Source organism: Cibotium barometz, chromosome 18 (assembly GCF_041138505.1).
Source record: "Cibotium barometz isolate CiBa-2024 chromosome 18, ASM4113850v1, whole genome shotgun sequence".
NCBI lineage: Eukaryota > Viridiplantae > Streptophyta > Polypodiopsida > Cyatheales > Cibotiaceae > Cibotium > Cibotium barometz.
Window position 1 is genome coordinate 45,667,094 of NC_141063.1, and position 16,288 is coordinate 45,683,381.

At 46.6% G+C, this 16,288-nt stretch overlaps 1 protein-coding gene across 1 annotated transcript in view; it reads right to left on the reverse strand.

The window, feature by feature from the left end:
* Positions 1-7,198: 7,198 nt before the first annotated feature.
* The window catches only part of RAP (RAP domain-containing protein), a 112,582-nt gene continuing 103,492 nt past the window's right edge, over positions 7,199-16,288 (reverse strand). Inside the window, exon 3 of the mRNA XM_086812654.1 lies at positions 7,199-8,133. Within this exon, the coding sequence (XP_086668780.1) occupies positions 8,065-8,133 (69 nt within the window). The 3' untranslated portion in view covers positions 7,199-8,064. The remainder of the gene's footprint in view (positions 8,134-16,288) is intronic.

Below are 16,288 nucleotides of genomic sequence, written 5' to 3' on the forward strand. Positions count from 1 at the left end.
TAAATATTTTTTCTCTGCTTTATATTGTAAAGCAACATGTGATTTTTTATTCAAGATCTTGACAAATGTGAAGCTCAACATTGAAGATCCAACGGTGAGAAGTTAGAAAAATATGTATAGAATGTAGCTATATTGTCAAATTTCAATTTTAACAGTTGAATTTCTTCCGATCTTCTGTAGAAAATTTACTCAGTCTCTTAGAGGGCCTGCAAAAGTTTAATAATTTAATTATATAAATTTATACAACTCTCATTGCACTTCAATTTCTTGTGGATCAAAGTACTTGTCATGATGAATTTAACAAAAACAATTTGAGTGAATTTGAGTAAGAAAAGCACATTTTTCAACCATCTTAATCAAATTCTCACTATTTGTCCGCCTAAAGTCTAAAACAAAGGAACCCTATTAGGCTTGGTGTTTCACCAAGCCTAGAGAGTATGCCATTTGTTAAGTAATTAACCTACGGTAACATAGTCTTAGTCCTACATGTACATGCCACATCATATGGAAGAGACTCCACATAAGCATCTTGCCATCTCATCATGCCACCTCAATTTAGTCAATAAGATGCACATCAAATGCATACATGGCATTTCCATGTAATCAAGAATGTCCATGTCATCTTGCCACCTCAATAGAGTCAACTTGGTTGACTTTCTGTACCTACATGACATGACATATCATATACACGCATGGCATTGCCACCTCACACTTGAGCATGAGGAATACCCATGTGGAGGTTCCATGTCAGCAAAATTTTACCACGTTGGCAAAACGCCTATCACCTCACCATTATATCTCATGATCTAATTAATACCAAAAAAAATTAAAATTTTAAATACATATATTTTTTAAATCAAATAAATATTATTTATTGAATAAAATATATTATTAAAAATTAAATATTTATTTTTTTTCAAGAAAGTGAATATTATGATATAATTAAATAAATTCTTACTATTTAAAAAAATTATATTTTTAAAAAATCATTTTTTAAAAAAAACTTAAAATATATTTAAAGAAATTTTAATATTATTTATTAATCAAGTAAATTTTATGTATTATATAAATAAATTTTATTTATTAAATAGATAAAAAATAATATTCGTTACTTAAAATAATTAATTAATTCATCATTTCTAAAAATTATAATTATTTTTTAATATTTTTTAGTATTTTATAATAAATTATCATTATCTGTAAAAATCTAGATTTTATCCATAATCTAATTTAATCAATGAAATGCTAACTAGCTCGGTATATATAGCCCAATTTTTGAAGTCTCCCTCATTCTTAGAGCTTCACCGACTTTGGAGATAGCTCCATTCCAAGCATATGTTAATCTTGTTCTAGTATTATTTTAATCTTAATTATCTTCAATTTTTTACTTAATCTCTTTTTTCCTACTTCTTAGCATGAGGGTTTACATGGAAGATAGGAGAAGAAGAGATCGTGAGCGCAAATCAAGGGCTCGAGCATTGCAACGCACGACGGGCTCGATTGACTGAGGCATCATCTCCTCCCCCCACCCATTCTCCATCTCTTCTCCATGACCCCCCTCCACCTCCTCCTCCTCATTCTCCCACGATTCATTCTCCACACTATTTTAAGCCCTTTGCCACTCCTCCCTTACACCTTGCCCATGCGGTTGTCACTCCACCCTCAAGCATCGCCCATGAGGTGGACACTCCTATCTTCAGTGGCTCTCCACCTTTTGGCATGCCCTTCGAGTTTGGCACTTCTCTCTTGGGTGTTGCCCACCATGAGCTAGCCACTCCTCCGTTGGGCGCCTCTCCATCTTTGGGTGCACCATCCGAGCTTGCCACTCCTTTGTCGGGCGCCTCCCATGAGCTTGCCACTCCTCTACCCGGTGCCTCTCTAGCCTCAAGCACAGCCCACAAGTTTGCCTCACCTCTCTTGGGTGACACCTATGAGCTCGACACTCCACCATCTAGTGCAGCCCATGACCTTGATGCCACTCCTCAATGTGGTGCACATGCCCTTCCTGCCACTGTCGACACTCCTCACATCGGCGATGCTGATGACACTGTCGACCACTCCACCCTCCGGTGTTGCTCATGAGGCATCTTCTCGTGGGAAATCTCTTTCTAGGTCTAGCGCAAGAAACCATGCCAATGCTATCTTCGACAAGTACTTTATTGACCTGGATGTGGCATCACAGTCTAGTGTGCTAGATGCATTGCTATGGCACTCGCGCATGGCACATTGTACCATCGCTTCTGCGATTTGTAGTCCACATTCGAGGAGGGCCGGTGCTGGTGTGCTACGACGCTTGAGGCAGTCCTATAGCACAGACAAGCGTAAGATACATCCAGATGGATTGGCTCCAAGACGTGCCCTTACAGCGTTTGTTTCCAGCAGTGTCTTGCCAGATACGCATCACGCCACTTCTCGCATACTTCAGATTCGTCGACGAGTACTTCATGTAGGATTTGTGAAGAGACAGAGCTTGGACAGTGGGATTGAGGGTGCTCTATGGGCTAGTAGTGGCCGTACACCTAGATGCAGTCGTTTATTGGACCCTGAGATGAGAGCGATGATAGAGAGGTTTTGGGAGGAGAATTGTCGTGCATCACCAAAGTACAAGAAGGCATTGCGACATAGGGTTCGTCATGGGGAGTACATAGTACATGGGGCTTGCTTTCTTGAGATGATATAGACAGAGTTGTACTTTGAGTTCAGGTCTGCACAACCTGAGATCACCATCAGCCAACGTTCATTTGAGGCTTGCAAGCCTTTGTTTGTGCACTACTCGAGGCAACGTGACACATGTCTTTGTAGGTACCGTGTTGGATTTCAACTTCTGTATGATGTCTTTCGTGGCTTGTCTAGCCATCGGCGGGGGGTGGCGCCTTGTAGCCCAAGGGACTTTGTTCACTCGCTATTATGCCCGCGGGCGGAGGATGTCGTCTACCATCGTATGGCTTGTGTCATGGAGACTTGCACCTCGTGCGGCAGCTTGTCCATGCTTCACTTGTGTGAGGAGAATTCCTTGGTGGCTGAGGTGAGTATGAGTATGTCACACATGGATAGTCAAGGAGATTACAGCTAGTGGAGCACCATTCGGCACATGGTGAGTTCATAAGCACATTTACAGATTCTGTCTATGCCTATATACATCATGCTCACGGTGCCAAGTGACAAGATCGTGAGTTTCATGCCAGCCTACAATAGTTTCATATTGGTGTAGTTGTCTCTATGATTGACTTTGTAGAGAATTACACATTTGCACCACAGCAAGAGATCCAAGCACAGTACTACTTTTTTGAGCAGGTCTTCAAGACATTTTATATTGATGTTATTTATGAATCTAACGATTCACATTCTTGTGTGCTTGACTAGGTGGCCATCATGGTGTATATTAGTTATCGGCATGCAGAGGTGGCAGTAGATGGCATAGCAAGCATCCCAGAGGAGGGAGTCATCATTAGAGAGTACCACTTTTACATTAGTGACGATCGCTCTCACAACGCCCAATTTGTGCAGCATTGCTTCCATCGTCATGACGACTTTTTGAGGGAACATGGAGTCACATGGATAGGGTGGTGTCTAATGGATGTGGCGAACAGTTCAAGACTGACATCAGTTTTATTGGCTATATTCTTGGCATCGCATGACAGGCTTCCATGTGATTTGGAGCTTCTTTGAGACAACGCACGGTGGAAAGGGGGAGCATGATGGAAAGGGGGAGCATGATGGTGCGGGTGCGTGTGTCAAACGCGTCCTCAGACGTCACCAACTCCACCCATGACAGTGAGCGCTTTCAACATGCACAGCAATGCGCATTTGACCACTAGTACTGCCTCTTCCTTCCCTCAGCGAGATGCCAGGATTGTTAGGAGGTTCTTTTGGTGTGTTGACAGTAGTGTCCTTGATTTTGCTTCTCCAGATTGTGCGACAGTTACAGGCATACATAAGCTACACTCCATTAGGAGCACATTCTATAATGATCCCACCATCTTCACACGGCATCGTTCATACTTTTGCGGGCCATGCATTGATGGTGACCACTCGTGCAAGATGCGAGAGTGAGGGGATCCTTGGTTGCAGGTGTTGACGCCAAAGCGAGGAGCATTACCCCCCACCACTTTTGATCCTCTCACACTACCTGAGGGGATAGATCATGATTCTTTGACACACATTTTTGACAGTGGGTGGTATTTTTGCAATCATCACTGAGGAGGGCAATGAGGAGGAGGTGGATTACTACATTCTGAGGTGCACTAGGCCCAAGTGCACCCTTTAGTGTGATGTGACTGATGATTATGGATACTCATTTGATTCCCACAGCATGATAGTGGCAAGTCACTACTATGCGCAGGGTCAGATGCGCAAGGGCGGCACTGGCATTGAGTTTGTGCAGTATGAGTGGAGCAAGGAGATGGTCATATACTCTCATCTAGTTCTTGTTGTGAAACTCATGCTTCAACGAGTTAACAGCAAGAAGATAGGCCCGCCATAGTGGATCTTAAGCCAACACGAGCATGTCAGCATCTTGGAGACCCTCAGAGCTAGAGAGTCTCTGGATTGATATTGTAGCCTCCTCCCTCTTATTTGTTGTATCTACTGCCCTTCATTTTGTATCTTTCTCTCAGTTTATATCTTCTACCCATATATATTATGAGTTGGTTTTTCAGTTGTGCCCATAAATTTTGTATCCTTATGTTCATGGTTTGGAGGTGAAACTTTACGAGTGAGCGGTGTCATGGGACTGCTACCCTGCCACTCGCAAAGTCTCACCACCATCGGACGTCGAATGGTCGGGACGGTATGTTGCCACCCGCTATTTTTTTTCATAGTGCCCAAGGGGTCTCCTATGCAAAAAAATAGAGCATTTGGGTGGGGTATCATTATCATCCGGTATCCAATGGTGGTGAAACTTTGCGAGCGGCTCCATGGAGCTCCTATACCTCTACTTGCAAAGTTTCACCACCATCGGATGCCGAATGGGCGAGACGATGTGTTGCCACCTGCTATTTTTTTGCATAGTGCCCAAAGAATCCCCTATGCAAAAAATAGCAGCTTTGGGTGGGGCATCATTATCATACAGTGTCAGATGGTGGTGAAACTTTGCGAGCGGGTCCATGGGACTACTACCCCTCCACTCGCAAAGGAATCCCCTATGCAAAAAAATAGTGAATTTAGATGGAGTATCATTATCATACCATGTTCGATGGTGGTGAAACTTTGCAAGTGGGTCCACGGGGCTACTACCCCACCACTCGAAAAATTTCACCACCATGGACCCCGAATGAATGAGACGGTGTATTGCTACCTGCTATTTTTTGACTTAGTACCCATAAGGGATCCCCGTATGCAAACAAAAGCGAGTTTGGGTGGGGCATCATTATCATATGGCGTCCGATGGTGGTGAAACTTTGTGGACGCGTCCATGGGACTACTACCCCACCACTCGCAAATTTTCACCACCACTGGACACTGGATGAGTGGGACGGTGTGTTGCCACCCGCTATTTTTTGCATAGTGCCCAAAGCGTCTCCTATGCAAAAAATAGGGGGTTTGCGTGGGACATCATATCATACGGTGTCTGATGGTAGTGAAACTTTGCGAGCGAGTCCACGGGGCTACTACCCCTCCACGCGTATCTTTCACCACCATCGAACGCCGGATGGACGGGACACTGTGTTGCCACCTGCTATTTTTTGCATAGTGCCCATGCATAGTGCCCAAGGTTTTTTGCATAGTGCACAAGGGATCCCCTATGCAAAAAATAGGAGGTTTAGGTGGGACATCATTATCATATGGTGTCCAATGGTGGTGAAAATTTACCAGTAGATTCATGGAACTCCTACCCCTTCACTTGCAAAGTTTCACCACCATTAGACGCCAAATGAACGAGACAGTGGGTTGCCACCCGCTATTTTTTTGCATAGTGCCTAAAGGCTCTCCTATGCAAAAAATTATGGATTTGGATGAAAAATCATTATCATACGACGATGTCCGATGGTGGTGAAACTTCGGAAATGGATCCATGGGACTACTACCTCTCCACTCGCAAAGTTTCATCACCATCGAACGCCGGATGGATGAGACGGTGTGTTGCCACCCACTATTTTTTGCATAATGTCCAAAGGATCCCCTATGCAAAAAATAAAGAGTTTGGGTGCAAAAAATAGGAGATTTGGGTAGGACATCATTATCATACGATGTCCGATAATGCTGAAACCTTACGAGCAGGTCCATGGGCTACTACCCCACCACTCGCAAAGTTTCACCACCGTCGGACGCTAAATGGGCTTGACGATGTACTACCACCCGCTATTTTTTCATAGTATCCAAAGGATCCGCTATGCAAAAAATAACGGGTTTGGATGGGACATCATTACCATCCGGTGGTGAAACTTTGTAAGCGCGTCCATGGAACTACTATCCCTCCACTCGCAAAGTTTCACCACCATCGGACGTCGGATGGATGGGACGATGTGTTACCACCCGCTATTTTTTACATAGTGCCCAGGAGATTCCCTATGCAAAAAATAACCGGTTTGGATGGGACATCATTATTATACGATGTCTGATGATGGAGAAACAATGCGAGCAAGTCCACAGGACTACTACTTCACTACTCGCAAAGTTTCACTACCATCGGACGCCAAATGGACGGGACGGTGTGTTACCACCCTCTATTTTTTGGCATAGTATCTAAAGAATCTCCTATGCAAAAAAATAACAGCTTTGGATGAGGTATCATTATCATACGGTGTCCGATGGTGGTGAAACTTTGCGAGCTGGTCCATCAAGCTACTATCCCTCTACTCGCAAAGTTTCACCACCATCGAACGCCAGATGGGTGGAATGGTGTGCTGCCACCCGCTACTTTGCGAGCTGGTCCATCGAGCTACTATCCCTCTACTCGCAAAGTTTCACCACCATCGAACGCCAGATGGGTGGAATGGTGTGCTGCCACCCACTATTTTCTGCAAGTGCCCAAAGGATCTCCTATGCAAAAAATAATGGATTTAAGTGAAGCATCATTATCATACGATGTCCGATGGTGGTGAAACAAGTGTGACCATGGATTAAACTTACAGCATAGATTACATTTAATCTACATATGTAATAGACAGAGAATTGGTTGATGACTTAATAGAACATTGAAACTTTGCAAAAGTTTTTACCTACTACGCTAGGTGTCTGCTTGATCACATGGCACTTACAAAATTTATAAAATCTTATTGAGATACTCTTTAAATGCCAAGATAGACGATAAGCTCTATACATTGGATGAAAGAGTGTTAACAGAGCACAAATAAACTAGATCTGTGATTCTCTAAAGTTTCATGCCATGCTTCTCCCAATGAGTTTTGCCAATAAGCAGCTTCCTTGTACTAAGAGATGGCTTCATGTCAAAAAAATAATAATCATAAGACAAGCTCGTGATGCGAGTGAGTTCTGTTAGCAATTGCACACCAACTACATGGCGCTATTAATAAGTAGGCTTTATATGGTATGGTTAAGCAATGTGGACTTCATTCATGGAGTTAATAAATACAAGAAATGCATACCCTATATATAAACCAAAGACTATTGACCCTAAGCAAGCTTGATTTTGAATAGGGCGAAGTGTGTTCGCAGCTATCATATCCTTCTTGGTTCTTATTCGATCAACATGTTCCATTTTTTTTTTGTTGGCACCTGGCTCAATGTGTTGCTAGAGCAGAGAACATCATATAAGCTTAGCCAAATTTACTTCCTTCTTCGTATGACCAAAATGCTCCAAGACTTTTTCTCAGACAACTGGCTGAATTTGTTACTAGAACAGAGAGTATCATAAGCTTAGCCATGACTAACTACCTCAAGGGGTTTGTCCATGCACCTCTGGTACACGCTCAACCCTGCTTAGTGTGATGTTTGGACTAACCACGAAATGGGTAACAGAATTTTACCAGTACCATCCCAAAGTTCAGGTGATTATTTGCCAGAAGTACACTGAAAGAGTAGGGTGCTTGCAATCGATAGGAAATCGGACCCTGCACCATTGCCAAACAGCAACTGCTGCTCACTCTATATGTTGTGATCTTGTCAAGCACTTCTATTCAAAAGCTCTTTTAAGTACTGCATTTGTTCTTCTTCTCCATCAAGTTCTTCCCACTGTCACAAAGAGAACTTATCAGTACAACAGCCTTCTGAAAGGGGGAAAAAAACAGTATACTTCAACTCCTCGAGCTGAATTAATACAGCTTTACTCCAGTAATCAAAAAATGGTCATTATATATTGAAAATAAACGTTCCACTGCCAAATTTAAACCTGCCAACAACAGTAAGCTCCTCAGACCTCAAATGCTCATGTTTCTCTACAACTTCCCCTAGCCTGCTAAGCTTGGTGTAAACTATGAACAATGCCTCAGGCCTAATCCTAGGCTCTATGCCTCCTCACTTCATACTGGACCTAAACCCCACCCTCTAGGATTTCCCTCCTTTGCCCTACAGGGTTTCCATTATTAGTTTAATGCAAATCGCTTGCCACCAGTTATAACCCAAGACAAAATGTGCCAAGGAAATTTACATGTAAATAGAAAATTTTAAAGAGAACAGATCAATAAACATATGGTTCTCTATAATTACAGAAGATTTTTCAAAGAATCTGAGTAAGGATAGCTTTGGCCGCTAGGATAGCAGCCAAAGAAATGGAGTAAATATCGACATTTGAAGTTTATTCAGAAATATCAATTGAGTGTATCTTGGGAGCTTTTACAGAGACTCTCGATCCCTTTGCTGTGTTTCTAGATACCCTTCAGGAAATGAGAGTCAAACAAAGAGGGAAAAGGTACTGCTCAACTGATCAAATATGGATTGTTACGTTTCCCCTCCTCTCTTACCAAAAGGTATCTCAAATGAAAAATCACTCTTATATAGCATATGCACGAACCTTCCCAAGCATTGGTACTGTAAGAATCATGGTTGTTGGAATGGAAAGACTAATGACATCGATTAAGCATGATCACTAACTAGGCAAAGAGATTAGAGTTAATCAAAGTGATTAGACAAATGATCAGCATAATGACAATATGAGAGTAGAGAATGAGAGTGTGCTCTTGCATTAGAATGGAGCCTTTAAATAGGCATGAGTACAAGTGTTTAAAAGATGACTGACTACTAATCTTCTCTCATTATCTTTCCTAGATTTGAGCACCACCAAAAGAGCACCCATTGCCTAGATTTGAGTGCATGAAAGATCCCTCTCCACTAGCTATCCACGAGTTCTTCTTGACGATGTGGAGGTTGTGAGGATTAGGATACTTCTTGTGGACAGCCTTAATGCAATCATCCACTAGGCTCTTCCTATGCAGTCTTTATAGTGTGCAAAAACTACTTGGCACAAGTAGTTTACCACCTCCTCCCCACGAGAGTCATCAACTATGCCGCCCACATCTGTGATATTGTAATATGATATATCACCATGATGTGGTGGTGACTCTGAAGAACTATCCCCACCCCCAAAGCACTGCCCTAGGCATCCTCTATCTCCTCTACCTCCACTCTCACTGCTAGTGCGACGTGAGGTACGACCGCTCAGGTCATAGAGACTAGGACAGGGAGGTGGTGGCCTCCAGCCTGGCAGTGCTACTCTTCGTGTTCTTGCATATCTCAGTCGTCACAATACCCCTCCCCCCTTCCTACAAATACTTACACTGTGATCGATGGAGCTCAGAGTATGCCTACTCTCGCGCTCGGATGGAGTGGCATCACATGGAGGACAAGATCCACGCTCACTTGGCAAGCCTTTGCCCCAGGACGGATTGTGATTATTCCCCATCTAAACCCACGCCCAAGACTCTTTGAGTGGAGGGCAGCTCCGATAGTTTTGCCTCCCACAGAGATTGATATGTGGATTGTCTCATGGAACATTCAGGATTTAGGGGGGCCACAGTGCTTTCGAAGATAGAGATGAGGCGTCCTTAGAGGAGAGCTTCACATAGCTACAGTTGGGGGACCTATCGACATTCTTTTCCTCCAGAAGGACCACCTTTCTGTCAAAATACGCAATGGAGATGATAACCAAACCTGAGACCACAAGAGCAAGTAGATTGCAGAAAATAGACATCACAAGAGAAGGAGAGAGATATGCGTGTAACTCTGCTCTATATACACAAGATCCCGAAGTGATACAAGATACAATGGCAAGGGGCTATGGGGCCAAACAAGTGGTCGGCCTGTAGAAAGGCAAGCAAGCAGTCGGCCTGTAGAGAGACAGCCAGCCAACAGGGACAAACAAGCAATCGGCCTGTAGAAAGGCAGCCAGCCGACAGGGACTGAAATCTCCACGACCAGCAAAGTGCACCGGTCGGCCAGCAGTATCAAGTCGGCCAGCAACTGTGAGAGGTCGTGGACCTGAAGGATCAGTCGGCCAGCTCATGGGCCCTCCTGCCAACACAGGGCAACCACCCAAGCCAAGAAAATAGAAAAAATGGGGAAAAAATACAGGGAGTGAGGAAAAATGAGAAAACACCTACAAAGGGCGGGCACACCACAACAGGGAGTGAAGCTTCACCGCAATGCATCCACATTTAAGTGGCCAAAACGAAAGTGCCACAGATCTCCGACCTGAGAACCTATCAATGAGGAGTGTGCAGAGAGCTAGTAGATACCATTCTCCACACCGCCTTCCCAAACAACCTGGCCAGTCTCACGGTACCGTAGAGCAATTGAATGCTCCTCAAATTCACCCGAAAGCCAGTCTTGCATACTTCATGCACTGACAGAAGATGAAAACCAAGAGCAGGGACGTAAAGAACACGGGAGGAATGCTTACCCCTCTTGCCGTCAGGAATAATCTCCATCCGGCCCTGTGTATCGGAATGGTGGAGTTGTCACCAATGAAGATGCGACCTGACTACCGTTTAAGATCCAAAAAGAAGTCTCGGGAAGGAGTCACGTGCCTGGAAGCACCACTGTCAAGAATCCACTCCCGGGTATCCTTTGCGGTGAAGCCAACTGCCTCCTCACTCGAAGACGATGAAGCATCTGAGTCCATCATCTCTAAGTGCACAAATGCTGGAGTCTTTGCAGCTGTGGCTGAAAAATCAGCACTCTTCCCAGTCCGCTTAGGACACTTCGGCCAATAGTGGCCTTTCTCGCCACAATCATTGCAAGACCTCTCGGCCTTCAGTTTCACTTGATTTGTGTCAGGCTTCTTCTCAGAAGACTTCTCCGGTGAAGCCTTCCCTTTGCCCTTCTTGTTATTTCGGCCTTTCGGCCATTGGCCAGTTAAGGCCTCTAAACCTCCGTTGTGAGGAGGGTTCGTGAATCGTTCCTCCTGGTCCAAGATCATGGGCACAAGCTCCTCCCATGTAATGCTGCTGAGCCTGCCACTAGTAATCAAAGAGGAGTAGAAACCAGGATACTGAGAAGGCAAGTGGGACAACAAAGTAATGGCCATATCTTCTGATGATATCTCCTTCCCAGCCTGGAGGACTTCCTACTGAAGGGCCTGCAGCTTGTTAATGTGCTCCCGCATCGTCGACGACTTTTGTCACAATTGTGACGTATGTATGTATCAGATCCTCTCTTCATTGCTGATTCCTGTTTTTGCAGATGCAAAGAGTAACCAGCCACCTCGACTGGTTGCGACTCTTCGCCAAAGGATGTACCTCTTCATCGAATAGCCACATCCCTTCAACGAATGGTTGTATCCCTTGATGAATGGAGGTGGCATCGGCCAGTACCCTCTTGAAAGATACCGCCTTCCTTTGGTGGCGACGCAGGATTTCAGATGGCAAGTCTACTCCGACATGGGATAAATTCCGGCGTGCTCTTCGCAAGGCTTTTGAGCCTGCAAATGCGAACTTTCATGCAAGGTCTTCTCTCCGCCGCCTGAGTCAAACTGGCTCCATGGCCGCGTACATCTCAGAGTTTCAAAAACTGGCTCTCGAGATAGAGACACTCAGTCCCTCTGACCAGCTTCACAGCTTCATTGACGGGCTTGAACCCATGATCCAAGACGAAGTCCATAAGTACAATCCTACCACCCTGGATGAAGCAATCTCGTATGTCGAGCGCATTAGTGATTACAAGCGTCCTCCCAGGAACTTTTCCTCCGGCGCCCGTTCTTACCAGTGGAATCGACCCAATGGGACTAGCCAACCCCAACGTCCCAATCCTGGACAACCAAACTCTAGGTGACCATATTCTGGACAACAGTCCTTCCGGTCGCGCTTCTCCGCGCAAGCTCCCACATCAAACACACGATCCTCTCAGGCCGAATCCTTTGGCAACAGAAATCGAGATCGGTCCCGACAAGACCGTCGCAGCAATGATCGACCAACTTCAAGCGAGAAACCTCTTCAAGACAGCAAACCTCTTCATCGACTGCCACTTCATCCCAACCTAGTCGTCCAGGCCTCTGTACAATTTGTTCTGGCGATCACCGGTGGTATGAATGTCCTCAGCGCCCTAAACCCTCCAACACTCGGTGCAATTCTCAGGTGGACAGTTGCCACCATGCTGATCATGACCCGCCTCCTGTGAAAGACAAAGACAAACAAATAGCTTGCTATGTTCGCGTTTCTGAAGTTGTCAGTACCCTGATGCTTAATGGCCAAAGTACCAACCCTGTTCCGGTGAATCTTTCCAAGCAGGTCCTTAGTCTTCTAGGTTTCATTGGCGACCATCCCATCAATGTGCTGGTGGACACTGGCTGTTCCACTAATTTTCTGGGCACTTCTTTGGTTCACAAGCTTCGCCTACAGACCCGACATTTTGTGGATGCTTTTCAAGTAGAGCTTGCTGATGGTTCCTTTCTTAATTGTAACAAAAAGGTGCAACCGCTTCAGTTCCAGATTCAAGATTACCAAGATCACCTTAATTTTTCAGTGATGTTGTTGTCACATTATGACATGATACTCAGACAATCTTGGCTATATCGATATGATCCAGTGATCAGCTTTCGTTCTCATTCAATCCAATTATACCATGATGGTCGAGAGCTGGAACTTCGTGGCCTTTTCAGTGCCAAACGCGTCACTGTTGTTCCTGCCCTGCAAGTCAAGCGCCTCGTCCGCAAACGTCACTGTACAACAGCCTTGGTCATGTTACGGGAGATTAAAGCAGAAACTAGTGAGCAATCTCAAGCCTCGTCATCAACAACTGCTTACTTGGAGCAACCCTTCTTCAGGCCTTTTCAGGATCTGTTTCCGAATGATCTTCCGACGACATTACCTCATCGTCGTCCTGTGGATCACCTGATTGATCTTATCCCAGGTCAACCTCCTCCAACCCGAGCTCCATACCATGTTTCTTACTCTGAATCTCAGGAGATACAACAATTACAGGAGTTGCTAGACAAAGGTCACATCCGTCCCAGCAAAAGTCCCTTCGGAGCCCCGATCTTGCTTGCCAAAAAGAAGGATGGATCAATGCGGCTTTGCATTGATTACCGTACTCTCAACAAGCTGACAATCAAGAACAAATTCCCTTTGCCTCGAGAGGCAGAGGAGCAGAGACATGAGTTTTACTATCACTGCCAGGCCTCTCAGTGGACGCAGCTTGGTGATAGAGTGACTGGGGAGTTTTTTCAGATTACTGGATCTCGCCATGCTCGAGCAGGAGTCCGCCAGCTCAGGAGGAAGGACGGATCGGTAGCCACTGAGCCCGAGGAGATCAGAGCCATTGCCACTGAGTTCTATAGAGACCTGCTTTTAGCGAAGCCAGCCACTAAGGCTCGGGACGCTTGCAGACAGACTGTGTGGGCCCATATGCAGAGGAGGGTCACAAATCGTATGCGTACAGTTCTAGGTGAGCCTCTTTCAGAGGTTGAGATTGATGAGGCCTTGAGAGTCCTTCCGCGCCACACTTGCCTTGGGGAGGACGGATTGACGCCTGCCTTTTTTATGCGCTATTGGGACCTTTTGGGGCCAGGCCTCCGCAGGGGCTTTCAGTATGTTTTGGACACTCGGGTGATGCCATAGAGCTTTTCAGAGGGCTTGATCTTTCTTATCCCCAAGGGGGAGGGCCCCAAGGGGAAGGGAGTATCAGATGATATTCGGCATTGGAGACCTATTACGATTCTCAATACTGTCTACAAGGTCTTAGCAAAGGCCTTGAGTTTGAGGATCCAGCCCTTCCTGGGGGAGTTGATTCATGCTACCCAGACAGGATTCATCAGGGAGCGTAGTATCCTTGACAACATTTTCACATATCTGGGAGGCGACGGCCCGAGCTAGATTTCTCCGTGAGGACCTGGTCGTGATGCTTCTCGATTTTGAGAAGGCATACGATCGAGTCGATTGGAGTTTCTTAGAGGGCACGATGCTTCGCCTGGGCTTTGAGCCAGTTTGGATTCGAGGAGTGGCGGCTCTATATTCCACAGCTCGTAGCCAGGTGCTGATGGCAAGCGGACGGGGGCCGAGTTTTGAGTTGACCAGATCAGTCCGTCAGGGGTGTCCTCTCGCCCCGTTTCTTTTTCTCTTCTTTGCTGAGGCTATAAGCATGTATCTGACGGCAGAGGAGGTTGGTTTGAGAGGACTCCAGCTCCCAGTCCGGGGGGAGGACCTGCTCGATGCGAAGTTTGCTGATGACACGGGTTTATTTTTGCATGGCCACGAGGCCAATCTCCAGAGGGCAAGGCAGTCGCTTTAGGTTTTTAGTGCAGCTTCGGGAGCATTGATCAATTGGCGCAAGACAGTGGCCTTTTGGATCAGTAGCGCTCCCACTCCGGCATGGAGCCCAGACCCGGGCTTTCGATGGATTCCTCCTGGCATAGCAGTGCGGTATTTGGGATGCCAGATTGGACTAGATTTGTCACCTGCGCAGCAGATTGCCCCGCTTCTTCTGAGCATTCGGAGGAAGCTTTTGTATTGGAGTACAGCTCGGCTATCCTTGGCTGGGAGGGCGGTGGTGGCAAATCAGGTGCTTTTAGCGACCATGTGGTACATCACGTCTTGCTGGATCTTCTCGAGCTCTTGCATCAGCCAGGTACAGAGGCTGATCAGGAACTTTCTTTGGTCTGGGCGGGACGGTCAGTCAGCTCGGGCTAAGGTCGCTTGGGCATTATACTTCCGCTGGCCCAGGGGGGCTTGGGCATTATAGATCCAGTTGATCAGAGTAGAGCCTTATTGGGGAAGCTTATTGTTCAGGGGCTTCTTCCAGGCGCTGAGCCTTGGAAAGAGCTTCTTTTGCAGGGGGTGCAAGCTCGGGCTCCTCCAGCAGGGGGCACTTGGGCACCGGAGATACGATGGATCTTCATAGAGATGAGGAGGACAGGCCTCAGTAGAGGATGGGACGACAGATTTGCCTTGAGCATCCTGCGAGCTTGGGAGTTGCTGAGACCGGGACTCTCTCAGAGAGACCTCCTTCTTGTGATGAGGAGCGGGCCAGACAGCCGCTCATCTGGAGCCTAGCGGTTCGCACAAAGCAGGGTCATATGCTGGGTTCTCGGCCTCGTCTAGCCTGGGGACCATTGGCGACAGGCCGAGCATGTAGTTTTGGAGACTGGCAGGCCTTCTGCAGTCTCCCAGAGGAGATCCAGGTGGAGAGGCTGAGTCACTTCAGAGGGGGACTGATTATGAGGGATGACATTCAGGAGGCACTCACAGAGGAGTGGTTCACGCCTCTCGAGCCGGTGGCCCCACGGTGGATGGGAGCCTTTACACAGTTGGAGATCTTGATTGCTGTCAGAGCTTGCACTGAGGATGGTAGATGCCTCTACTATGAGATCCAGGATGAGGGCAGACTTCAGAGAGTGGAGGTGGAGTCCCCTTTGGTTGCAGAGTGCATTTTTCAGAGGATACGGGTAGTGGCTGCCGCTTCTCGGAAGTGGCATATTGACCCAGACCCTGCAGATGTGGACTCTGATTGGCGCATATGGGCTTATGCAACCCGCCCTTTGGCCCGGCTCCAGTGGGAGCCTGGCGAGTACGAGTGGCATGATCCTTATGCATCCCCCGAGGCCACAGAGATCACCTTTTTCCAGTATACTGTTCGGTTGGGACGACATATTTTGACGGCGAGGAGGATGGTCTCTCCAGCTGCATCGGAGCATTGGCGGCTATAGGGACTCTCACAGGAGTTCCAGGAGGATTTTTGGACCAGGCTCTGGGCTAGTCGACAGGCACGCAGGATCTCGACTTTCCAATGGCTGGTCGCCCACAGGGGCTCTGCAGTTGGCACCTGGCTTGTCTACAGCGGTCTTCCGGCGGCCTGTGTCCGATGCGGCCACCCTATGGAGACAGAGACATTGCCTATGGGACTGTCCCCAGGCGCAGCAGATTTGGCTGCGGATGCTGCGCATTCTGGCCCCCCTCTCTCC